This window comes from Zonotrichia leucophrys, chromosome 1 (genome assembly GCF_028769735.1).
Source record: "Zonotrichia leucophrys gambelii isolate GWCS_2022_RI chromosome 1, RI_Zleu_2.0, whole genome shotgun sequence".
NCBI classification, from domain to species: domain Eukaryota; kingdom Metazoa; phylum Chordata; class Aves; order Passeriformes; family Passerellidae; genus Zonotrichia; species Zonotrichia leucophrys.
The window spans coordinates 33,318,569-33,346,415 of record NC_088169.1 but is presented as its reverse complement, the minus strand read 5'-3'; the positions used below and the strand labels follow the sequence as shown (position 1 = coordinate 33,346,415).

The window sequence follows — 27,847 nt, the reverse complement described above, 5'->3', positions numbered from 1 at the left end:
TATAGCTCTTCATTCAACCCCTTTTTACATCATGACCTATTATTCCCTAAATTTAGGCTTCTCTCTCCTCAATTTCCTTCTTCACATTTTTCCTATTTGGCTTTGATTTCTGATTTCAAATGTCCTTATTTCCTCTATTACATACAATGGCATTCAACATCTCCAACTACTGATTATGAACAAATAATATTATTGCTTGATCTCGAGTGGTCAGCCCCTTTCCATATGTTTACACTGAGATTTTTTTTCCCTATTAAACTGCCCCCTCTCATTCTTATAGTCAGTTATGAAGTAAACCAGGCAATTCTTCCTGCATTATTGTTTTAGTTGATTCTAAATAGATAGCTTTTGTGTTTTTCTGGGTGTTACAATGAAAAGTTGTTTTTTGGCCAAAAATGAGCCATGCCTAAAACCTTTTTAAGTGACCTCCATTTTTGTCCTTGGGAGCCTGCACTGTTGTGCACAGGGCTTAAACCAAATGCTAGTTCCCAGCAGAGACAATGAAATTCTTCTCATAAATATTTCTAGACCTGTCAAGCCATGAAATAGCAATGCATTTGAATATTCACTGATGTGCATTTATTTGTATACAAGCTATGCAATCTGTTTCAGTGGGAGACTTCACCAACTACCAGCACAGTAATTGGAGGACAAAGGATGTGTAGGCAGGGTTGCTGCTCCATGGTGAGCAGGCTGCTTCTGTTAGGAACACACCTCACTCAGCAGGCATGTAACTGCTCCTACTGCTACTGTGGGTGACTTTTCCATCAGCTTTCAGGGCAGATCACACCACTGGGAAAATCTTGGAGGAGTGAAGTGCCATGGGATTACAGGCTACCATTAAATGATTATCTGCTCTCTGAGCTGCACATGAAAAGAAATTTAAATGCTCCCATCTTACCGACTTTTTCTTCTTAGTACAGTTTGGTTTCCTGCAACTTGAGTAGTAGTTGAGGGTGGCATACTCCATCAGAGCAGCAAATACAAATAGAAAGCATACAGTCACAAACAAATCCATGGCAGTGACATAGGAGACACGGGGCAATGACTTTCTTGCAATGGTACTCAAAGTTGTCATGGTCAATACTGTGGTGATGCCTGCAGGGAGAAACTTGAGTTAATTGTGTGCTACATCACTTCTTCATATCACAGAAGAATCTTTGGAAATAAACATATAAAACAGGAATCCAGAGTGTACCCAAGTAATTATTTGGTAGTACTAAGAAATAATGGAAAATAGTATCAGTAGGGAAAAAGTTATTTTGTAAACACAGATTTTCTCTGTTTATTTTCATCTTTGCAAAAGTGACATTCCTATGCGTCTCAATATGCTTTTCTTCATCTCTTCCTTCTGATCCCAGTAAGGTTGAAGATGGGGGTGACGGAGAGAATGAAGAAATTTTTGAAGAGAAGTATGAAGCAGAAAAGATACTAAACCCAGAAAAATAAAATCAAGAAAGTTAGTAAGCACCGAAGGAAAGATGTTCTATTCCACAGTAGTAGTGCTCTCAGGAAAAATCTTATGATCAAAAAAGAGGTGTGGGGAGAAAAAAAAAAGATTCTGCTAAGATCTGACCATGAATTCTGAAAGTATGTCTTCACACCACTGCTTCCTTGGGAGTCCTCCAGTGCCATTTTCCTTCTGAGTATGGGAAATCAATGTTACTTGCTCAGTCAGAGTAAGACTCTCATACAAACTTCAGATGCAACATTAACAGAGACAGCCTTTTTAATTCATACAAAGCATCACTTCTGAGATTGATTTATTAATAGTGAACAAAATGGGATTAGTGTGAAATATCCAAAATTATAAAACCAGTGCTAAAATGAAATCTATGTCATGTAAGTTATTTGATTCCTAGTAATACATACAGTTTCTCTTAATTCCTGTGGAATAGCAGTCTTTCTATTCCCAACCTGTTATGAACCGCATGTCTTCTGACAGAAAAAAAAAAATCCAACTTCTTACTGGCTAGGGAAAAGAAAATAAAGCTTTCCCACAACAAAGTCTCAAGAGAGAACCTTCTCAACAAACAGCATAACCATAAGGTAATCTTTCTTTTTTTATAGTTAAAATGATATTTCACAATGGTTCATAGTGTTTGAAATGGCAAGGAATGATGGAAGTTATGCCTTATAGTTAAATAACTTCGCACTAAAAGCACTCTGGAGAGAAAGAAGTGTCTGTGGATTACTTTTGACTACTTTCTCTATATGAAGGATTGTCCATCTCTGACTTGTAAAGTTACAAGCTACAGTGATTCAAAAGAACAACCTTCTCCATTCAAGATAACAGAAAGTCCCTGGAAAAGACAGAAGGCAAATTATTGTCTATGTCTCAACCTTGAATAATAATGATTACTTGAATTCCCTATATACCTATTACCCAGAAATAAACAAACAGGAAGTTTCTGGAAAAAATCACAAGTCAATAACCAAGATGAAAGCAATGTTGATAGGAAGTGTAAAGTGTGGATTTTGTGTGTGCCTTGGACATCTAAAAGCTATTTCCTGAAATCTATGCCACCTCCCAGTATAAGCAGATAGGGTAGGCATGATCCAGCAACCTCTCCAGACCCCTCAACATCAGTTCTGTACCCTGCTGATGGTTTAAAAAAGCTGCAAAGACTCTGTTTACACATTTATCACAGTGGCCAACTGCAGAGATGCCCAAGTGCAGGAGGTGTGAACTGGCTGGCTTTGATTTGACCCTTACTAACTATATGTCAATCCCTTTCTGTATGGGCTTGATCTGGGCCTTGGGAGTCACTAATTTCAAAAGAACCACATACAGACCATGACATACCCTACAATATAAAATCAAGTTCTTCAACACTTCCTAATCCACATTTAGATTTCTGACACAAAAGTGTCCTTTTCTGAGCCACATGTACATGCTTTCAGGCATTTTACTATCTTAAAAAAAATCCTCAAAACCTATAGAGTTCTTCCAGTACAACACACAGAGTCCCATTTACCTGGATTCAAATGTAAGTTTTTGTTTCCCACTCATCATGTGATAGGACAGATTTTATTAAAAGGCTAAAAAAAATCATTAGTTTATGCACACAAGTCCTCAACTCACCTGTATCCTACTCCATGCCTTAAGCCTGAATATGAAACATCAGCTCAGCTCATGCTTGCAACTGGATTCTTGCTCACATTGTAAACAAGCACTGAGTTTTTGAAATTATGAAAATTCTATCTAGTGTATCAATTTTACATCTAGCAAACAGGCACACATTTTAAAATCTTAAAATGAGTTTATGGGGATACATACAGAGAGGAAAGAGAAAGAAGGTGCACCAGATGATACAATTTTGTATTTCTGTACATTTACAAATCAGAATATATATGTGTGTGTGTGTATGTATATATGTGTGTATGAGTGAATAAAATTCAGCACCATTATTTCCAGATACAATATCTTGTTTCCATATCCTTAGTTCATTTCATCTCTCATGCTAAGGAAATTCAGTTTGTTGAGTGGTTTCAAATGCATATGTCTTGCCAGATGAAATTGTGAAGTCTCTCACTTTGTGGAGTCCCGTATGGCAAAGTGAGCTTTGCATCTGTTATTGAAATTCACAGGGCTCATGAACTATCTATTTCAACAGAATTTTAGTATCAGCTAAGGACAGCTCTGAGGTAACCTGACATCAAAATTTTCAGGTAGAAATTGTATGTGTAAGCTTACAAGTCTCTGCAAATACCATTTTGGGAGGTTATATTCTCCCAGTAAATCCCATAGCAAAGATGCTATTTGATGTAACAAAAAGGATTGACTAGAAGATCAAATTATGCAGCTCTACAGAATGCATGAAAACACTCTTAACTTTTAGATCATTGGTCTAAACAGTTATTTAAAATTATTGCTGCTTGAAATCTGCTTACTGGACTGCCATATGCAAAGTGAGGTGGCAGGAGTTTCAGTGTTAGGAACTCTGGTCAGCAAGGCTAATTTTTAATTTTCTTGAGGTTATGTTGGTGGGACACTAAAGGAAATGTCTTCTGCTTTGATGCATGCTATCGCTTTTCTATAAAGTTAGTACTCCATCTTTCTGCTCTGGCCCTGTTTTGAGTACTTTCTTGGTTTTCTAGTGAATGAGGTAAAGATGAAATGGCAAGGAAAGCAATGTTCATTTTTTATTAAATATCATCTGTATCTTTTTTTTTGCATCAACACATTTCCGGCCTTGATACCCACAGTATCTTTTTAAACTGCAGCTCAATCTTTCTCTGTAGTAACTGCCTGGTCCTATTACATATAATACCCATTTTGAAAAGTACAGGGAAACTGAATGAAAGCTTCAGTTTAACTTAATTCCCTTCATCTTCACAGAAAATAACCTATTCTTTTTCAGATCATAACTTTTCTTCAGGGAAAAGTTGCCTCTTGACTTAGAACATTTTGAGATAATTTTGATTACTAGATACAAGCAGAAGCTGCAGAGAGTTCTTTCTCTTTGAACAAAGAGCAGAATAACTCAGGATCAAAAAACACAGTTCTCATCCAGCACTCAAATTTTACTTCCATTTTCGCACTGACTCTTTAGGTGGACTTGAGTTAATCTTGTTGCCAGTCTGGGCCTTAGTACCTCAAAGTGTATGTAAAAAGGGGATTAAAGAACCAAGTTTTTAAAGAACGTTTTAATGTCTCTGGACATCACTGCTGAAAGAATACTTATGGTCCCAAACCCAAAATATTTTTTTCTCCCAGAATGGAAATGCATCAGCTAGCATTATTCAGAAGGAAATAAAACCTGTCCTCCATGTAACTGTGAGTAGTTGCCAATAACTTTGGAAATTATTCATTCATTTCAGAGAGATAAATATTTCCCTGGTGCTAGTCCTTTACATTAATGCAGCTATACTCGGAGAAGGTTTGTTGCACAGAGTCTCTACAATTATTTTCAACTAATTAGTAGGACAATTTCAGCAGTTTGCCTTGGGCTGCATTACTCACAATTTTACCATGTGCCACTATCTAGATGTGGATGTGTGCTGTTGTTCAGATAGATCTGTAAGTTGCATTAAACATACAGGTCTGCAGCACAATGGGAGCACCTGCTCACTGCATCCCAGGAGCCAACAGGCCATTGCCGATTTGGGAGCAACAGGATTCTGTGTGCAAAAGAAGTGACCCATATATACTTGGCTTTACTTTTAGAAAAGTCATATTTTAGCCTATGAAATTAAATTCTCAGTCAGAGTTTTAGGAGACAGTCATGACATCCATAGAGAAGAAGCTTGAAATAACTCATTTTTATGTTCTTACTCGAAATTAATGACTTCAGTATCTGAATACATTTTTTCTCTGAACTTCCTGCTAGCTGAGGGGTGAGGTGGAGAGTCACACTAGTGCTTAGTGATCTAAAATACTTCTGTGTCTAATTATGTGGAATAATGAGCTTTGTGGTGTGGGCAACCACCCTTAGGTACAGGATATGAAAAATGCTTATGGCAAATCAATAACGCAAAGTGTTAGATGTCTTTTGTCTCTTTTTTCTTCTGCATTAAGAAGGATAATCCAGCAGGATGCCGCGTGATTCTCCCCATGCATGGGGTTTCAAACTCCCTTTTAAAAAAAGATGGAGAACAGTCAATCTTTCCTTATCTCCCTTGAGTCACCTAATTTAAGAAGAAAAGAGTTCAATTTAAGAGTTCAGCAGAGAGTTATACTTAAGACCTATTGCTCAATTTTCTGGCTATCAGAGGCAAGTCTACCCAGCCAGGAACAGGCAGTTGTAAGCTGCTCTGTCCTCACCTGTGTATGGTCTTTTTGCTGTTCTGGAGGTGTTACTGGATAACAGAGTAACTGCAAGTCTTTGTGTCCATCCTGTTGCTGGAGCTGTGGTGTACTGGCCCTTTGGCACTCACATGGAGGGAATGAGGACTGAATATTCCTTTCCTGTAAAAAAACCTCAGAAAAATGGACCTACATAGTAACAAACTCCAGCAGGAGGATGCAATGAAGCACTGGGAATGGCTGAAAACAGACATGCAAATTTTGACACAGGCTCCCCTTTTTTCCTAGACTGGTAGTTTTCCGAATCAGCTCATATTGGCAGACCTGGAAATCACAATCTGAACTAAGGAACTGTTTCTCCTGTGGTTCTGATGTTTATATATAATTGACTGTTACACAGTCCTATACCCTTGATGCTGTCAAAACCTGCAGGTCTTCCTACAGATGTTAAAAAAAAATCTAAGTCAACAATTCTAAGTGTACACTAAAGCACATTGACAAAATACACATGCTGGTCCTGACAAAAATGAGCTTCTGTAAAACCCAAACCAGCATAAATATTCACAATCTATGAAAAATATCAATACACCCAGTGTGAAGCTTAACTTCAAGCATGCAAGCTAAAACACTTTGCATGAGTTAATACTATTATATCCCACAGTTTTCTGTATATATAAGACATAATTGCCAGTGGGGGAGAGTTACAGAAGGGAAGGAAGCCAGCAGTGCAATTAATTAAGTCTTCAAAAATGTCACTAAAATATCATGGTGAGAACAAGGAGACAGACATTAATTCAAGATTTTTATGCAAAATAGGTGTCAGTGTCATCCAGTGGGTCAGATTAGTTTACTTTTAATTGCCCTGTTACAGGAAAAAAACCCAGTGATCTCAGTAATAAGTAGATCTGCTTCTGCAAGACATAGTAGTAATAATCCAAAGGGTATACCTAGTGGTCTCTTTGAAAGGAAGCTACATTTTCAAATAGTAGTGCAGGAACATCAGAAAAGGGAATTATTAACAACTTACCTAATGCTGTTCTTGCTGGTGTGGCATCTTTTTTGATCCAAAAGGATACCCAGGAAAGAACAACTGTTAATATACAGGGAATGTATGTTTGTATAGTGAAGTATCCCATTCTTCTACTTAAGTCGAAGTATATAGTCATGACTACATAATCACCTGAAACAACAGCACAAAAAGGAAATTCATTTGTATGGGAAACAGATAGTTGTTCACTGACCAGCTAATATTTTAACTTTAATGAAAACTGCATATGAAATATTTTTTAGAGTTTCAACAGCATCTGCACAGTAATTCTCATGTGAAATTTAAGTAAATCTTGCTATTCTAATATCCTTAAATTTAGGTCTCTGTGGAAATAATGTATTTGACAGGCAGAGCTTCTCAGCAATCATTCTGGATGAGTAAAGTTTTGAAAGGCATCTTGAATTTCCAGACATGGCATTTCTGGATATCTTCATGGCCACAAATGTGAAGGTACTGTCATTCACCAGATTCTGCAATTACTACACACAAAATTCTTCCTTCTGACGGCTGTGTCTTCTGTGCCTTAATTTCAGGTTTGAGTGAGTTCTGTTACCTTCTTTTGAGATATGAATCTTAAAATAGGGTCTTTTTGGCAAATGTAACATGCACATGAGTATGCCTTCACAGAAGAAGGCATTAATAGACACTAGAACTCAAGGCTGGCATTTCAGAAGTTGTGGCCATCTGTGGTATTTTCAGAAGGTGAGTCTGAACACAAGGTTTATTGTTTTGTTGTGCAGTAAAAATCATACATTCAAGAAATCAGTAAGAAGGTTAGTTTATCCCACAGTACATGATTTTTTCACTGTATCTCTTCTGCTAATCCTTGTGATTCCACAGGGGATAATAATCTGTCCCTCCTCTCTCCTCAGCAGAGGCTACTGACCTTATCACCTCTGCCCTACAACAGCTCTCTCAGCCACACAGATGTGCACTTTCTGAGACAGTCATGGTGAATAGCAGTAATAAAACTGAACTGAGACTGCTTTCTGTACTTCACTTGAAGTAGGTTGCTTCCATTTCAGATGTAAAGGAGAGCTTATATGCCAGAGAATTTCTATGTGGTTTTGTCTAACTGCACCAGGTTTGGCCTAATAAATTTTATGGCTTCTTGTTACAAACCTGAACTTTCTAGAGTATGGATTTGCAGAAGGCATCATTTGCAATAGTTAAGTAACTCTGTCTTCTTACAGCAAACCATCAGAAGAATGAAGAAATTGGAAACATAAAGATTAATCCCCCGAGGAATGTACATACAATTCGCCCAAGCAGAAGCACAGTGGGTTTATTAGTTGAGGCAAATTAAAGCTTAATCATCCAGTAACAGAGGACATATAAAGAAATGCATTTCTTACAATGGATAATTTGACTACAGCTAAATATTATATAAAAAATAAATTAACTCAGTAAGACTGATTTTCATCCAAAGCATCTCTGAAGTCACTGTAAAATCAATGAATTGCCATAAATTAGAAACTTAAAGGTAAATAAAAATCTGATGGTTGGAATTTGGGAATGTGTGAAAAGGAAAAGTTCCTATATTTAAAGTACATCCATTTGAGATAAATGTGCTTGGAAGAGGTTTACAAGCCTGTGAATGTTTCCACAATGCCTCTGTTAGACGAAAGCAAACATTTTCACAACAATTGTGCCAGTGAAAATTGTGAGACCTCAAGAAACTGGAAAGTCATTTCAGAAGCTGTCCTTAAAGGGATCACTGTGATTACAACTAGGAGTAATTGCAGTGCATCATGACATTGTAAGCTAAGGGTTATTCCACTAATCTCCATCAGTCTTCTCTGTGTAGGGAATGGCACCAGGGAATTGATGTGGGTTAGTAACCACAGGTTCTGCTGGCTTACTGTTTGGTTAGTTTGCCTCACTGAAGAAAGACTTACACCACAGAAACGAAATAATTTCATAGAAACAGGTGTAAAGAGTCAGGTGGAATGTAAACCAGTGCCTTCACTGACATGAACAAACTGAAAAGAATGGAAGTGAGTCAAAAAAAGCATGTTAATGAGTCAAACATTGTCTACCCAGGTAGAAGATTGAGCAAAAAATGAAATCAAAGACTCTATAGGAAATGTGTCAAGCCTTTCCATTTCCTTTACTTAGTTCCTGTATCTAGAACTGTGGGCTTATGGATAAGCTGCCTGAGAATGGTATAAAGTCAAGCACAATGTATGATACAAACAATTCCAGTACCCACACAGGTCACTGCTCCTCTCAGTAGTGTGGTCATGAAACCCAGCCCAGCAACCAGGAGTAGGAGTAGATACTGCACTGTAAGATACTGGGAAAGTAATAAAGAGTCTCTGCTTCCAAGGCCTTTGATGAAAATAAACCTGATAAACATGAGAGTGGGAGAAAATTATGGCACGTTAAATGACGTAGAGAGTCCATCATCACAATTAGTCATTAACTGATTTAGTGTCTTTCAGGCAGGATTAATTTCCTGTTATGTTAGACATCTAGAAGGCAAATTCTGCAGATAACCTGCACACTGTGGCCTCCTTTCTACACTTATGAAAAGAAATTGGTACTTTCAGTATATGGTTTGTCTTATCTGCTTTAGAAGCACATTTTAGAAGGTGAATGTATTCAAAACATTTCCATTTCTCTCCTGTGATTAAAAAACAAGAGCGTAGGGCAGAGATATGGACAAAACCATTGTAGACACTTGCAGATCACGCAAGCAGTTGACCACATCCCTTGATTCCACGGTGATAGCTAAACTGGGCTACTCCTGGGAGGATGAAAAAGTTATTTTATTTAAATATAATAACCTTCTTGATATTTTAAAGGGTATTTTAGTTATTTTCTTCCTTTTCCCAGTCAAAATTGATGTCTTCATCCTTTAGGATACACATAACTTCTCTGTTTCCTTCCTTCCTTCCTTCCTTCCTTCCTTCCTTCCTTCCTTCCTTCCTTCCTTCCTTCCTTCCTTCCTTCCTTCCTTCCTTCCTTCCTTCCTTCCTTCCTTCCTTCCTTCCTTCCTTCCTTCCTTCCTTCCTTCCTCCCTCCCTCCCTCCCTCCCTCCCTCCCTCCAGCTGAAAGCACCAGTGCTGCTCTCAGAGGCGAGCATGCTTTTGTACAACATGTATTGAATGAATTTCTTTAATAGCTATGGTAATTTAAAATGTTCAGCTAATTTGCCACTTCATTTCTATCCTCAGCCAAGAAAACTTCTGTTGAGAATACTGGATTCTCTCATTATATTCAAGAGCCACATTACATACAAGAGTGTGTGCTGTGGCTACTTTCCCTATTGCACTACTCCAAACTGCATGCAGCTGCTGTTGCTGCTGCCGATGGTGATGATTATATTATTCTTCACATTATTCCTCCCAGAAGTAAATATTCTCTATATTTAATTTGACTACAGTTTTTCTTTAATGCACATTAAAGAAAAGTAGCCATGGTATGTATATTTTTTTTCTCTATACACACAAAATACTCAGTGCAAAGAAACTCTCCTCTCTTCTAAAAGACTCCATTTTCTGGGATATAATTAATTCTGTATATCCTGCAGTCATGCACAATCCAGAGGAGAGAAAAACTTTCAAGAGCTCTGCTCAGTGCCTCCTTGTACCTCTGGAAACCTTCAGAGCTCCACGTGCTGTAACTGCCACTGCTAGAAGGGCAGCTCGGGGTCATTGTGTGACAAAGTTCTGCAGTGCAGGAAAGGTGGGAAAAAAATCTCCTTCCAAACTGCATGTCATTGAACCAGTGCACTTGGTTTGAAAGTAATCACACAGTGGTTGTCTATCAAAGGACCACTGGAATAGCTAATACAAATAAACTTCATTTTTAAACCCAGAGAGGAATTCTACCTTTTAAAAACTTGAATAATATTCCCAGGAAGGCAAACGTACTTTGAACAAAATGATCAGCCATCAATTCACTGAAATACTGAAAATGATCCTGAGGCAAAATAGAGCAGGATCAGTTTTCTATAAAGGGAACAAAACATGCACCTTTAGGCAGCAAATCTGGAATAATCAAAATAGTGTAGCAATGCTTCCCATGAAACCAACATGACTGCTGGCTGTTACCCATAGGACTTATAGTTTGAAAGTAGGACACTGTTTAGAACAATAATGATTTCCCATGTAATAACTGCTGTGAATTTTAATGAGCAGTATTAAGCTATAGCAAATTAATTTTGACTTTTGAAGACTAAGGATCTGTTGGCCTGAATTGCTAGAATTTTGCCTTGCACCAAGAATGGCTCCCTTGAAGGTAAAATGTTTGAGCAGAATGCAACTGGTTATTTTATTAAAAATAAATAAATTTAAAAGTATACAAAATTATATACTGTAAAAATTTTTTTTATTCAAATTATACTATACTATCTTATGTCACATTTTCATTCATCCTTCCATTATACTCTGAGGTTGACAATTAACTTAAAAAAAAATAAAATTATTAACTTTACAAAAACTGAAATATGAAGGTATAATGCATACACAAAGCAGATTCAGCATGTGAATGAAGGTTACGTGCCAATTGTCCATCACCGGAACTGCAGAATAATGAGGAGTGGCAGAGTTTATCCATGTTACTGCAAGAGTTTGATTTCAGAAGAAAAGCCTAGTCATTAAAATGAGGAGTCACACTGTGTGCCACAAGTATTACTTTGTTGATCAGCAAGACCACAGAGACTGAATCATATTCCTCATTATCTTAATAAATCAAATTTACTTAATAGCAATCAAACTAACTTTCCAATCTTCAGTGGTTTTTACATTTTATTTTTTCATTTGGAAGTCAAGAGAAGACCTTATTTAATCTTGCTGTTAACTATTCATGTCACCCTGAACCTGTTTTCTGATCTTTCCTTCCCAAAGCTCCATTTTTAATTTCCTGGGCTAGGTTTCTCTTCTTTCTTAGTAAGTTGAAGTTTTCTAACCATTAGGTACATAAGTTTCTGCAAAATGTTCACCAGAGAGGTTTGCTGGAAGAGATGCATGTGGAATTGGAAGCAGAACTATTGTGGCAGTCCTGGTGCCAACTGGAAATGTGCAAGTTTCAGGTTCAAGACATGACTTCAGATTCTGCACTGGCTGGAAGGAATATCTCAGCTCAAAGTCAGGCAGAAACACAGGCAGTGTTACAAAACCCAGCCCTGCCTAATTTAGATAATGGGGATTGTTCAGCTTGGAAAACAGAAGACTTCAGAAGACCTAACTGCAGACTTCCAGTACCTGAAAGGAGCATACAAGAAAAATGGAGACTCTTTTCAAGAGCATGTAGTGACAAGTAGGAATGGATTCAAAAAGAAAGAGAGCACTACTAGATTAGATATTAGGAAAAATTCTTTTCTGTGAAGGTGATGAGGCACTGAAGCAGGCTGCCCAGTGAAGTTGTAGGTGCCCTGTTCCTGGAAGAGTTCAAGGCCAGGTTGGATGGAGCTCTGATCAGACTGCTCTGGTGCGAGGTGTCCCTGCCCATGGCAATGGGGTTGGAACAAGATGATCTTTAACACCTCTTGCAACAAGCCATTGTTTTATTCTATATCTCTATGATTCAAAATCAGATAGAAGAGTCATGTGAGCTTGCTCGTTTCACATCCCAGGCCTTCATCCCACCTCAGAGATACACCATGAGGAGGGTCAAGCTGTCTTCTTACTAGAACTACTAAGAAGAAAAGAAGGATGGATTGTGATTACTTCAATTAATACTTCATCAGCCGGTCTGTCTTCAGAGCTGGTAACCCAACCTAACATGAGTTTATCTCCGGCCAGGTATAGAGCAAGTTTCAACTTTGGAAGATCCAAAACCTCTACAAAATGGCAGAAGAAAGAGCTTAATGTACTGACAGGTAGTTATGACTCCAAAATCAGCTATCATTAAAACAAAAAAGACATGAGTGAAAACAGGATTTTGCAATTCTCATGAAGAAAAATGTAGATCAAATGAGAGTCATGGAAGTATAATTAAAAATGCCTTTATCTTTTTCAGCATCATTATAAATAATGAAGAAATGCTGAAGACTTATTGCAGGGTCATTCTGACTCCTCCAAAATGGGTCGGTCAACAAAGAGCTTTCATTGGTGGGAAAAATTTTTGTTCCACAGTAGGGTAGAACAAATGCTTCCAAGACAAAAGGAAGAATAAAATGATCAAGGCCATGCTGTCACTTAAGGGTTAGTCTTACATTCCCCTATACTGCTTTGGCGTTTAATTATTCCAATGACACTTGGATATTGTGCTTGGATGGGAGCTTGTGTACAGCAGAGAAAGATATTTACTCCTTATCTCAAGTAAGTGTTCTTGTAGTGGTAAAAGGCACTGCTACACTATTACATTTCTGCTTAAACTACACATTTAACTTCACAAAAAATGTGTACTAGGCTTCAGAGGTGTCATTTTTACATGTATTGCCATAGCAGCAATGTGACTAGATGTCTAGTCACAGGCAAGGATCTTAGGCACTAGATCAAAAAAGCTTTCTTTGACTCTAAGGTCTCTGGTTTTGAGTTCATAATTGCCTTTGGCATTATTATGATATGTCTAGGTGTGTGTGTGCATGCACTAGAGCAGTGTAGCCTAGATTTGGCTTTCAGCTCTCACATTTGAAAAGCAAATTTTTCAGAAATATATTCATACTGTGATGCCAAATCATTGCTAAAGTTTCCCATTATCATAGACAAATTACTGTATCAATACACAGTGGGAAAAAAACCTCAAGACACCAACTAACCCTAATAGCACTGTTTGTGCCTGTAGAAATCATGTTCAATTATAAGTATACACATATATATTAGCATGCATGATAAAAATCAAATATTGTAAGATTAGAATGTGGAAAACAAAGACCAGATTCCAGGTTGTCTCAAAGAAAAAGAATTTTTAAAGTCAAGTTAGACCTTCCTAACCTGGCAGAACCACAGGATATTACGTTGGCTTTATTGCCTTGCGTAACATCAAGACTATAATAACAAGAAACATGTTTTTACTTGAGGCTATCAACTTTTTTATCACCATAAAATAATTTAATTTTTGCTGTTTGTTCTTCCTTCCTGAACCTTCATTTTCTCTGATGCAAATAGCACTTTCAAAATAGTTTTGTAAAATGACAGTTTTGTTAAATGAACTTTAAAAGCCTGTTTTTAAAAGTTAGTAACTATATTTTCAGCACATAAAGTTATTACGTCCTCTGATTTTAGCATTTATTATTGAATCTGGAAAATAATTGGATTTGTTCAAATTTCTAACTTCTTTATACTGATTTTTTCCCCAGAATCATTGGAATACATATGTTGTATACTGGAACTTTTCATGAACTACTGAAATTAAATAAGCAAAAGACCCAATTTCTTAAAACTTAACTTAATTGTGCACCAGAGTAATTTGAAACCTATTAGTCAGTATTTCTTGTGCCCTAAACAATTCTTGATTGCCATTGACAGTTGAAACTGCCATTTTCAAAGACCGTTGCTTTTCATTCCACTGCAATCATTCCACTCTCCATATCCCATATTTTCTGTTAAGTGTATGGGATACTTTGAATGTACTCAGGAGATCAATCAAGTTCCATGAATACAACTGACCTCCAGATTAAATTAAAACAATAGAAGGGAAAAAATTACTACTATTTTAGCATTTGGTGGCATTATCAAGACTCTTTTATTCGCATAAATAAAATTTACATGTTTATATATTATGTAAGCTGTCCTGCCAAATACAGCTATTCTGTTTTTGCAGTCGTAACTACTGTATATAAAGCTCTCCTCCCACTAAACCCTATGAAGCTGTAGCATGTTATTCACCTATGAGGTGTTATGAGCTCCGGAATCGCTCTCAGGATGTTCAGGCTTATTAACTTTAGACATAATGACATTTTCATTTTGCAACATGAAGTCTCATTTCATCTATTCTTTGAAACACAGAACCACTGAAAACAAAGGAATTTAAATTTGGCTGTTGTAAGGTATAAGTAATATTGTAAAATCCTTAAAAAAATGCGGTTTCATCCAGCCACATAATGGGAATAAAAATGCATAATATCATAAGCAGACTTTGATCCATGATTACCAATCCAGTTCAATTTTTGCCTTATCAGTAGAAAAGTTACACACATAATCTCTATTTAAATTAATGTATCAATCTGAGACAAAATCAATATACAAATGCAGCACAGCATGGCATGATCCATTACTCACTATTCCTAAGAAGTCTTGCTATTTTCCATACATAGGTTTTCTTTTGTGTTTGAAGAACAGAAACGAACAATAGCAGATGAAGAAAAAACAACAATAAATTACCATTGCTGCCAACGCCAGTGAAAGTAGATGAAGGATCAGAGTGAAAATGAATGTCTTTTATGTAGGAATCTTCTCCTGAGAGGGTTTATTGATGAGCTGTGCAATGCTTTTTGAAAAGAATATTTTTCCACATTCCACAGAGCATCAAATACTGTAGCACATCTGAGGATACACAACATTAATGACTCTTGCTTTCACTTTGCTCTTAAAAAGCACTGAGAACTCCCAGTTTCATGACATCTGTCAATGCCAATCACTTCTCATTTATTTCTAGTATTGAAATTCGTACTCCCAAGAGCTGTTGTTTTTGGGAGGAGACCCATTTGTATCACAGTTTGTTACACAGTCCCACAGGATTGGATTTGGTGGGTTTGTAATTCCCAAACCAGTTGAAATAGTTTTTAATTAGCCACCAAAAAATCCCATGTGAACATCTTCAAATAAAATGTTATCTTTTTCTTCCTCACAATTTATTTTTACACTTTAAATAAAGAAAAACCCTGAACAAAAACCCGTTTTGCTTCACTTGATATTCTTTTTGCTTAAGAAAAACGTTCATGACTTTGGCCTTATTCACAATCATTGTGACTGTATTATATTACTGTGACATCTCTTATATAATCATGGAATGGAGTATCCTGTTTCTTTCTATCTGTCCTGACATCTACTCCACCTCAACTGTCCCTAACATGCTCTTGTGCATGGCTTTAAGCAGTATCTCACTGTTGGAAGCCCTTCCCTGCTGGCCATGCCATTTTCTGATGGAGACTATACTCATTTTTTGGCTACATTTTCTGAATGGTATGAGCTTCTTCTGAAGAAAGCACAGCTGCAAACCCCAAAGTTATTGATAAAGTGGAAGATCTTTTAGAAAGGCGTCCTATCTTTAAGAAATTCTAGCAGTAAAATTGTACTGCAAGCCATGAAGTTCTTTCAATGCCTAGTTATTCTCACTAGGAAAAACAAGCAAATCTGTTTTAACAGAGTGAGATTTTAAACGGAGACCAAGTCTGCAGTCATCTAGCATCAACTCAGACCCTGAGCCTTAGCACATCTTTGCTAGACTGCTGAAGCATTTTTAGCCAGTTTTGTTTTTCTCATGCAGGAATTTAGGGATAGCAATCTTTTACCCTTTATCCATCAAGATAAACACTGAGGGTGTCTTGACAAGAGGAATTATTTCCAGTTTCTGATAAGCCTTCTGTATCTTTCATGGACTCCACAAATTTTCAAAATAATTCTTGAAGTGCAGGCATCAGAATTAGATCTTAATTTAATAGCAGTTGCATTAATATAACATACACAATATATGTTATAAATAACAATATATTAACATTTTTAATCCAGAAAAGAATCCTGCTCTGAGCATATATGCAAAACCTGTGCTTGGTACTCTGGCCATACCTTCAAACAAGGAGCATATTTTGAAATAACTATTAATTCACAAGAACTATTACATAGCCTTTAGACCTGCAGCACCCAGAATGGCAGGTCCAATTCTGGAAAAGCCAAATCATTAGGTTTCAATCCTAAGTACCTCCTTCCAACTTGAATAAAGTTCTAAAGCATAGAAATACCTATTGTCACTTTCATCCAGGCTGCAGAACTACCTGACTTGCAGTTACTATTGCCCATTTCCCCCAGCTTTGTGTCACTTATAAGCTTAGCAAGTCTCAATGCTATTACTGCTTCTCTGTCATTAAAAGAGGTGTTAAGTAGCCTCAAGACAAAAGATGTATCTCAACAGAAAGTCCTGGCAAATAATGGTTTTTCTGGTTATGTCATGAATCATTCCAAGTAGTCAAAATTCGGTAATTTATATGTGACACTGATTATCTTATCATTGTAGCTTCTTAATCAAAATGTCATACTGTGTGGGGGGATAGAATGTAAGAAAATAAGAAAATAAAGATAGTGCAGAAGGTAATCAGGCCCCTGAGGAGTTGCAGCTGTACTAATTACCAAAGATTAGGAACAGGCCTGCCCTTAACAGGCCACAGCTGTGTACAATGAGGTTGTAAGCTATAAAAGAGGGGGTTAGCTGGGAGAGGGGAGGGTTGCAGTTTGTTGGTTTTACTGTGGAGATGAAGGAGTCAGTGCTGTGAGGAGATGCCCATGAGGAATCACCAAGAAGGCATGGGAACTTTTGCAATAAGATGGCAACAAGACTGCATCATGTGAGACATCTTACAAATGTATGTTATATCACCAGAAATGTATAAGCTCAGAAGATGCCACTGAGCTAGTTTGACAGGAGTTGTTTTCTATGAATGAATGTTTATTGGTTATAATTATATTACCCCTACATTTGTAAGAATCTATTCCATGATCAGCTGTTCCATAACTTTGCTGATGACCAATGCCAAGATTAAAAACCAGTAAATACTTTGTTAATTTCATTTAGATTTCTGAAACTGTTTGAAGGGGGAAATAATTATTTGCCCTCAAATCCTCCGGCCTTTGTCAGCTCTTTATTACTATCAAGTTATCAAAAGATATGTTAAGTAAAGGATGCCTTAATGGAGAGATTGTGCTGGGCAAATGACTGGTAACATCAGAACAGGATTGTTTTGGTTGGAAGGGACCTACAACAATCCAATTCCCTGACTACTTCAGGCCTGACCAGAGGTTAAAGCCTGTTTTTAAGGCTATTTTCCAAATAACTGCTAAACTGACAGGCTTGGGACACCAAACCACCTCTTTAGGAGCTCTGTTCCAGTGTTTTATCACCTTCTCAGTAAAGAAAAGCTTGCTAATGCCCAACCTGAGCCTCTCCTGGCACAGCTTTAAACCATTCCCATGTGTCCTGTCACTAAACACAAGGAAGAACAGCTCAACAAGTTCCTCTCCACTTCCTCTTTTTGGGAAGTTGCTGAGAGCAATGAAATCACCCCTTTGTCGCCTTCCCTCCAAACTAGACAAATCCAAAGTCCCCATCTGGTCCTCACAAGACATGACTTCCAGCCCTGTCACCAGCTTTTCATGCCCTTCTCTGGATGCTTTCAAGGACTTTGGTATCTCTGTTACATTGCAATATTTGTTCTTCGCAACAAGTATTGATTACTTGCATTAAAAGAAAAGCAAGAATTGGTTTATCTTTTGTACTCTAATTTTCTAACTCACATCAAATCCCTGCATGCTGGAGACAATGCCATTTTATTTAAGGAATAGTAAAGGCAAAGGTTGAGAGTTTCCAAGGAATGCTAGTATTTGCAGAAGGAGCTTTCTAGCAGTTTTTCAGATTAAACCACTGGCAATGGTATTTCTCACTTCACATTATAGGTGGATATGGGTTTTTTCCTACAAAGATATTTGGCAATCTGTAACAGATGCAGGCTTGTATTCTGTGTGCTGCCTTATCAGGTAGAATAAAGAAAAATATTGATCTGTATGCAATCACTTATTCACTTCCAAGTCATTTGACAGCTGGAGAAAGATAATGCTAGTTCTGACTGTTATTTTACCTCCTTCTTTGCCTTCTCAAGGCTTTCTTACTGGATTATTATCATTCTTTCTTGCATTCCAAGCAATAAATCTTTTGTCTTCAAGTTTCCTTGATATCACCTTTTCAAATATACATTCATAATCAGGCCATGAGTATTGCCCTTATTAATTTCCTCAGCTTGCACCTCTGGTATAATGTAATGTTGGTTTTTTTTTTTCCCTTTAACATTCCCTAGTGCCTTTGTTCCCATGTGCTGTTATTAAATTAATTTTGTGATTTAAAAAATGCTCCCTTTTTTCTGATTTCTACTAGTCCTTTTTCTTTCTCGTACTGCCCTCCTGGATTCTGCCTGCTACTTCTGAGCTCCTATGTGAGGAATAAAAATGCCAGCCTAAATCTCATCCAAATCCATCTACCTCTCATCTGTTCATCTCTATTTATGAATAATATTTTTTGTTTCTGAACTCTGTGCTCAAACTTTCACTTGCTTTCATCAGAAGTTTTCTTTTAATTTAGTTCAACTGGAAATAAACTTGGCCTTAACCTGCCAATAGTGTTAACTTAAAATTGTTAAAGTCACAAAATCAGCCCAAATCTCTTGATATCCCTCCCCTTGCTGTCTCCAGGGAACTGCTGTGGATATTATTTCTCTTCGTCCAATATTCTGTAGTGGGAAATAATTAATATACAGATCAATAGCATGCACTGATTTTTAAGGGAGTCCTGCCAAATTAAATACTGTCAGAAAAACTACCAATGCTTTCCCTGTGGCAAAAGAAGAAATAAAGCTGTTTTCCCTGAGTACCATTCAGTAACTGTTTTAAATAGGTCTCTTCACACTTGGGCAAGAGCCCACATCTTTTTACATCTTTTCTGCACGACCTGAAAAAGGACAAGTGACCACAAAGAACTGCAGAGAGGAGAAAGGACTCCTAAAAAGGACTTCCAAAAAATGCATGAGCATGGTAAATGGTTCAGTGACACAAAGGTGATGTTTCAGTCACAATTCACAGTTGTAGAATAGAGCAACTGTAGTGAAGGATGATACCAATATTCACTGATGCCAGAAGTTAATTAGTTTTGCCAAACAAAACCAAAAAGTATTCTGTGTAGCAAAGCAGGACCAAACTTTGGATTTCTTTTACAAAAAAGTTACAAAAGTTAACTCTCTGTTAACTTTTTAAAGAGCATATGGTAATGTCTTAGATTCTTACTTCATAGGTTCTAGTTTTCCTCAACTCAATTCATGCAATTACCCTAAAAGGTACGAGTTTTGGGAGGGAGTGGAGTGGCCTTATGAACGTCAGTGGATGAATCACCACTAGATGCTTGTTTACATGGGCCTGGTTGAAGAGGACTATACATCAGGTATGTGCAAACTAAAAGAGAACCTAAGATAACTCTGACTGTGACACTACGAAGTTGGAAAATTCAGAAACTTGAACCAATTGTTGGTAAGATGAGAATGATTTGAGAATGCCTAAATATGCCATTTATTTTTTTAACTATTTAATGCCTGTGCTGCCTGTGGTGGTTGAAGGTCCAGTCAGCAGATAGAAGCAAAGACCAGAGTGTATGATTTAAAGATAATTTCCTCCCCCAAATTATGGAATGACAGAGTGGTTTGGATTGGAAGCAACCCTAAAGGCCATCTACTTCCAGCCCTCCTGACATGGGCAGGGACACCTTCCATCAGAACAAAGCCCCATTCAACACAGCCTTTAACACTTCCAGAGATAGGGCAACCGCAGCTTCTCTGGACAACCTGTTCCAGTGCTGACCATCCTCACAGTAAAGACTTTCTTCCTTATATCTAATCTAAACCTGCCCTCTTTAAATTTAAACCCACTACCCCCTTGTCCTATCTCTACATGCCCTTGTAAAAAGTTCTCCAGCTTTCTTGTAGACCCTTCAGGTACTGGAAAGTGCTGCAAGATCTCTCTGGTGGCTTCTCTTCTTCATGCTGAACAACCTCAGCTCTCTTAGCCTGTCTTCATGGAAGAGATGCTCCAGTCCTCTCATCAGCCCATCTGACTGTATTGAAATCCTTCTTCCTCTCCTAAACGCAATGAGTCTTCCCTCTTGAGTCTGCAGAGTCATGAAGTGGTTCTGGAAGAGCACCTTTCTGTAAGGGCACCCGAACCTGCACCTGTTGCTGGTCCTTGTCCTAGCAAGCATCCATTCTTCTGCATGTGGGGCTGTGTCCACTGCAGACTGTCCTTGGAACCAGCTAACTCCTCAGACTTCCTGATGTTACACAGCTCTGCTGCCTGTCCCTACCCCAGAAAGGTCCAGACTCTACCCACAGAGTGAGTTCCAGACTGCTGCCTCTCCCCTCAGCAGCTCTGTGTGGGTGGAGGTATTGGCCAACACTGGGATAGATGAGACAGACCCTTTGGGGTGGCCCCTGCCCTATCTCCTGGCCCCACTCACACCTCATCAGCCACTCTTCTGTGAGTTGCCAACTTCTGGCCAGTTTCAGGGATCCCCTGGGGTTTCCTTGGCTCAGAAAATCCCTCTCTATGCCAAGATCCCCTGCTCCACTGCAGAACATGCCTGCACCAGAGCTGCTCACCTCAGGGAGTCTGGGAAAGATCACATTTTCATGCATGTTTGGTTGAAAGCACCAAGTCTGGTTCATCCATGTGAAAGGACTGAGTTAAAAATTTGAAGAGCTCCACTGGTGGAATGGCTATGGGAAGGCTGGAGGCTGGTAGTTCATAATACTGTGTATGTCTGGTTGTACTGCTTGTTTTCAGCATGAACAGCCTTCCTTGCTGTGCCTCGCAGGCCTGGGACTTGTAACCATGCCCTACCTGCCCTGCCTTCATTAAACAACTGGATATGAACTCCAGCCTGGTGAACGTTTTGTGTTGATGACCGCTTAAATAATGGTAGCACTTTCAACAGCTCTTCACTCGGTTGTGAATCAGATTTCTAAGTCACTTGTGCCATGTATTTACCAGGTAACTGGATGAGCATGAGGGAGGCTTTAAGCTCAGCATGTTCTGGCACCAGCCCACACTGCTGCCATGGGAAGGCCTTGTTAAATTAACACCCATGGGTTTCTCGTCTCAGTGGGATCACTCTGGGGTCACTGGGCATATGCAGCATGCAGGTTCCCCATGACTCCATCTGCTCCACAGGTTGACCAACAGACACTTTTAAGAGTTTTCTCCTATAAACACTGGTTTTAAATATGTAAACAGAATCTGTTAGCCCTGGCAATCTAAAGCAAGGAGTACAGGACTTAGATTCCTAAGGACTCAAATTCCATATTTCACTCAAATTAGTCTTCTGAAGAAAAATGTAGGAATGTTTCAATTTTTGGAGGATTTGGAACTGCAAAAATGAAGTGTTTCATGTGGTACCCGAGGGCCAGCCAAAAAATTTCATTTACAGTGTTAATTTAAGCCTCTGATTTATATTTTTTTTTCACAGCCAGCAGTCTCTGCCCTGAGCTTTGCTTCCACAGATGAATCTGAATGCAACATGGGGAGAAAATACCACATGCCCAAAATGGTAACAGCATAGGAATAACTAGCTGGGGAAGATATGATTCAGACCTGTGAGAAGTAAACTCAGGAATTTAAAGGTTAGGGTCCCATTTAAATAACTAATATGCCTTTGAAACCTGACCACACACACAACAGCCATCACATTTAACTACCTACTTTGGCTAAGAGCTATCTAGCAACTCTCTACTTTGAGAAAGAAGCATAAATGAGTTTTTCATATATCTTCCTGTCCTGGTTTTGACCAGGAGAAGTTAATGTTTGCAGTAGCTATGGTGACACAGCTGTGGATGTATCTAAGAAGTTATTCTTTACTGATTTAGGTCATTTCACAGGGTGGCGGAGAACAGGGCAAGGAAGGGATGGCACAGGAAAAGGCAGGACAGGTCAGGTCTGGACTCTGCCTTCTTTCAGAGGAGATGGGCGTTCCTTTCTGGTTGGGAAAAACATGCTTGAAGGAGCAGTGGGGTGGCACCATCTGTGGTTACGTTGAATTGTGTCAGACTCAGTGAGCATTCTGCACATAAATCGCTCTATTTTGCACATTTCTGTTATTAATATTGTTTGTTACTACCCCTTTTTCTTATCTCAGTGCTTTCTCAGTAAACTGTTTTTATTTTAACCCATAACCTCTAGCTTTTTTATCTCCCACTGGACAGGGAGGGGAGTGAAAGGGAGCGCTTCTCCTGATCCATGACACTCCTCAACAACAGTTCTATTTTAGAAACCACCAGACTGGAAAATGAAGTACATTATTTGTACAAGTTGCTCACAGTTCCCAGCCAAGACAATTAACACTCATGATGCTTTGTATGTATCAACCTGAGGGGAAGAGTCAGCTCAAGGAGGAAGAGGAGTCTCAAATTTCACCCTGGGAAGGCAAAACCAAGTAACCAAGTGTTATGGCTGAATCTGTGTTGGCAGCACCTCCTTACTGAACACTAGAACACAAGAACACAGTTCTTGACATTTCAGTGATTTGCAACATATGAAATATTTAAGAAGGGCATTAGATTAGGCCAGGGTAGAGATTGGAACTGCATAAATAGATGCTCAAGCAGGATGTGTATACAAGGAGTAAAGTTCCTATGCACACTTGCTCCAATAAACAGCATTTTGAGGAAAAAACCAAAACTGAAACAGGACCAAAGCATTGGGCCTATCTTTTTTTTTTTCTTCCCTTCTTTTTTTAACTCTACTTGGGTAAAAGGCTGTTGTGCTAAGCCCCTACGTCATTTTGCCCCTGAAATTAGGTTTCTCTGGCACTGCCAATCAGTTATGGAAAACTGAGTCTTTTTACAGAAGTAAAATGTTGGGGAGTTGCTAATGACAGGTGTGACCTTCTTAAACTGTCATGAAATGAATAGGAGACACTGCTGAAACTGAAGTGCCTGGAAGAGCCTGAAAGAGCACTTGTGATGCAAGTAGGTTGCTTTTCCATTAATGTTTAAGTGTCTTTTAGGACAAGGACCACAATATTGATACATACCAAACTGAAAATGGCAGTTCACCTATGAGCACTGCCTGAAGTTATATTATGTGTAGCTGCCTTTGGTCAGTACTTCCCAGAGACTTCAGGATGCATGGGTCATCCGTGAGAGAAGTGCATTTTTTTATTTCAAAAATACTGCTGCCTTGGAGAACGCTACTTGCAGAAATTTCAGAAATATTACCTTAAAAAGCAAAAGAAATCTATACCCTTGGTAGATTTCTTAGTACATTTTAAAACCTGATTTAATTTAAGCTGACAAGTTTGAAATAAAAGAATTGCTTTGTCTATTTTGGAAAAGGCACATTTAAATAACCACAATAAAGAAAAAAAAATCAAACCAAATTCCTTCTTATTCTGAAAATGCCTCCAAAACAGTTCAATTATGAAACCTCTAACCACTTCATTCTTCATTTTCTCCTTGAATCAACCTTCTGTCTTGTTTATTTCAATTGGAGCTACCTACCCTCAGGCAGTCATCATTCTGTTTCATTATTTCTTTATTATGATTATTTTCCTACTTTGAGCAATGAGAGAGATACAATTTTGCTCCAACTCAACCTATCAAATACTTTTTTTTTCACCTCTATCACACTTCCTCTTAGCTTATGAATTACTTTGGAAATTATCACTTCAAAAGTTTTCTCTACATTGAATTTTAATGTTAGAAAAAGCAATTTGTTCCTTAAAAAAATCATTAAACACAGCTTTTTGATTAAGCCAATGGGACCAATGAATAATGTTGTCATTTAAATACCAGGCAAAGCAATCTATACTCTAACAAGATAACATACATGTCTCCATCAGAAATGGCAAACGTAATTAGTTCCCATGAGCACACAGAAATATATTCCTATTCTGGTAGTATCTTTTACAATATCCACAAATTACTAATTTTAAATGGTTTTAATCAAGGCCTGGATGATTTCATGCAGTAGACAATATTATAAAAATAACTTTTTTTTTTATCAAGCTAGCAGCTAAAAATTGGAAAATTATAATTTGATTAATCTTGGTACATATATACTGGTCCTTGACCTCCCACCCTCTCAAGCTTGAAAATAATGAACTTCAGCAATAACTAACAATCTCAGTTCATGATTAGACGTCTATTCCATCGTTGAATGGATTTCTAGATAACCCCATAATAATCAAGATTTTAGGAAACAAAACGGGTGAGTTGGAGGCCAGGAGGGCTGAGATTATTCCTTACTACAGACAACAAGGCAGTCCTGGATCTGGAGCTTCTAATTTGCACACCTTCTAATCTATCTGCAACATTTCTCATGTAGTGAAAGACTTGGGTAACTGAGCAAAAACAGCTATGAATCTAAAACTAAACCTGACATGATATCTTTTCAGTTGCTGGCTGTTAGTCTTTTCCCTTGGAAATCTTTTCTTGAAGAAAACTATCATTCCCTTATCGGGTTCTGGCTGTGATTGGAAAGGGTAATTCTTTACATGGGTTCATGTTAAAACCAGCAGACTACAATGTTTAGAGCTGAAACCTCCTTTTTTGTTCCCTGTGTTCTGCAAGGGTCTTTCAGTGCAAAGCAGTATGTTTTTAATGCAGATTGCTGTGATTTTCCCTGCAGGAACCCAGCAAGTTGCACAAAGCTTGATGCTCTGCCAGCAGGGTATATTACATTTTCAGCAGCTCCTTCCAGATAACAGTGAATGGCAAAAACCAAAATGGTCAAAGCTTTGTGATTGTTGCATTTAGGAGGTTGTTTTTTCATTTCCTTTCCTGATTTTCATCCAATGTTTTGCTGGATTCAACAGCCTCTATTGAATCTCTCCACTTCCTGATTAAAAAAAAGGTTCCCCTGAATGTTTTTTCTCCTTACTTTACTTGCAGATCATCCTGCAGCCTTACTGATACCTGAGCTCAGTGACTGTTACTAAGATCATTTAGCACCTAATTCCAGAAACTGAAAAAACAGATATTTTGCCATGTATTCATAAATGCATTGTTGACAGTGGAGGACTGGTGGGGTCTGAGAGCCTTGGACTCCCTTCTAGGCTATAAACAGCAATATAATCTTTTCACCAAGCTTAATATATTCTGCCTCTTTCTAGAGCCTTTCCTTGTTCACAGCTCCAACCTTCTAGCTGTTTGTGCAAATGGCTCCGGCACTAGTTCACCAGCTTCTCATCCTATTCCCAACCACTCATATTCTTGTTGTTTCCCTTCTTACCTGCATCCAGTCTTTCCTACACTGCATAGTTTAATTTCCTATGACAGACGTTTTCTTACCCAGCCTTCCACAAACTCCTCTCTTTTTCATTTATCTCCTTTCATGACTTGCTTGCCTCTCCCTGGATATTATTGTTCTTGTCCAACCAGTCCCAGGCCTCTGAGCTGAGCTGCCAGTTTCTCATCACTTCCCAGCTCTGTCTTCTCTTGGAGATTTTTAGGATTGTTTAAATATTTTATTAATGAACCATAAACAATAATAAGGCAAAAATCACCAGATGAGGCATGCTTTTAGGTTAATTCAGTCTGGAGAAGAACATGACCTGGAAGAGAGGGTTTCTTTCTGTCTGGACTTACAGGACACTTTTACATTTCTCCTTCAGCATGATCCCCTGATCAGATGGAGCCTGGACTGGGCCTACAAACTCTTCAAATATAGAATAAGATAAGGCATTTTGCCTGGCAAGCTGTAGGTCTGGGCTTACAAACCCTGAGGAGCAAGCTCTTCCTTGCATGCCTTGACTCACATGGTGGCCCCACACAGCTGGAGCAAGAACACTTTAAATTTAACAAGCCCTCTTCCTCAAAATTATATATTTCAATGCAAAGCTATTTCCACAATTCAGTATTATTTCAAATATTTTTTGATTTACCTATGGACTAAAATATTTTGTAAACATCATTTCTTCCATTGGTCCTGGCCTCAGAAAAGAAGCAATGGAGCATTAAACAGAGTTCTTAACTGACCAAAATTGCTTAGAATTTAGCTACTTAAAAGGATGGGCAGGAGACTGGGCTGTAGTTTTACAAATGTTGGGCAGGCCTGTTTATGATTTATATTCTTGGATTATATAGTTAAAGAAAAGAGAATAGAGGACTATGTATCTTCCTGACACTTACCATTAAATCAGTATTTCATGGAAATGTTTCCAGGTGCCTAAGCATTTGCACTATGAGATTATATCAAGTATTAATGATGTTTGGGTGGCTGGACATGTTTGATTAATAAAGCTGCTGCTTTTTATTACTAATGCTGGAAGTCATCAGAGATCCTGTAATACTAATGATTGAGGCTGCATTTACATGGAATTGCAGAGGCAGAAAACTGTGTTTTATCATAAAGAAAAGCAGTTCATGCTTAATTACACAGACACTATGATAAAGAGGTTTTTCTGGCTTTCCCCCCCCCCCTTTTCTTTAGGCATATTTATTTAGAACTAAACACAAATCTCAAACTTTTTATATTGCAGCTGAACAACGAAGCCTTTCCTCTCCCTTTTCTTCCTTCAGTCTCCAGTTGTGCAGATAATTTAATGTTCCCTTTCTGCAGTAAAAAAATTGCACAAATACACCTGTTGTAGGAAATCAGCACTTTTAAATCCTATATAATTAGAATCTTCTCTTGCCATTTAATTAAATCATGTACGCTTTGGTAAAATAATTTGAAATATTACATACTGAGTGCCTGTTATTTTTACATCACACTTAAACTGATGGAAGTTATCATAGCAAATTCAAGGGAAGCCCAAACATCTAATCTGTTTATTTTTGGTTTCTTGATTCTGGTGGTCCACTATAACATACACCTAGCCCACAGATCACATTCCAGGGAGGTCTCTATGAGTGTTGTGAACACAGAAGACAATCTACCTCCTAAGTAGTTTGCCAAACTGATTTGACAGCATACAAGTTAGTAGTGTCAGAAAAAAAAAAAAAAGACAAAAAGCAGCCAGCCAAAAATAAAGAGGGGAACAGAAAACTGTAAAAAGTTCAGGTTTTGTTTGGTTTTCTTTTTTTTTTCTTTTGATAGAATGTGATTTAAATACCCTGTGTTATTTAACTGGTTGTCTCATAATATGAAGTGGTGGGGAACAGGGTAGGCAAGGGAAAAAATAAAGGGCCCTGAGGAAAGCAAATCAAGTTGAAATATTGCAACTTTTATCAATTGTCACACTGCGAGTATTTTGAGTCAGTTCTGATTTGGCAGTAAACCCATGATCACAGTTGCCCAACAGAAGAGGCCCAGGGACCAGTAAGGTAAGTAAGCCAAAGAGAAAGCCTTTCATGATGCATAATAACACCCTGAACATTAACTGCCCACTAGGATGTCTTCTGACTGCTTTCAGGAAAA

At 38.1% G+C, this 27,847-nt stretch overlaps 1 protein-coding gene across 1 annotated transcript in view; it reads right to left on the bottom strand.

Moving 5' to 3' along the window:
• Window positions 1–27,847, bottom strand: part of GABRG3 (gamma-aminobutyric acid type A receptor subunit gamma3) — a 300,014-nt gene that overhangs the window by 11,643 nt on the left and 260,524 nt on the right. The window contains exons 7-8 of the mRNA XM_064711367.1: window positions 6,777–6,929; window positions 902–1,098 (exon numbers count right to left, since the gene is read on the bottom strand). Coding sequence (XP_064567437.1) covers window positions 902–1,098; window positions 6,777–6,929 — 350 coding nt within the window. The remainder of the gene's footprint in view (window positions 1–901; window positions 1,099–6,776; window positions 6,930–27,847) is intronic.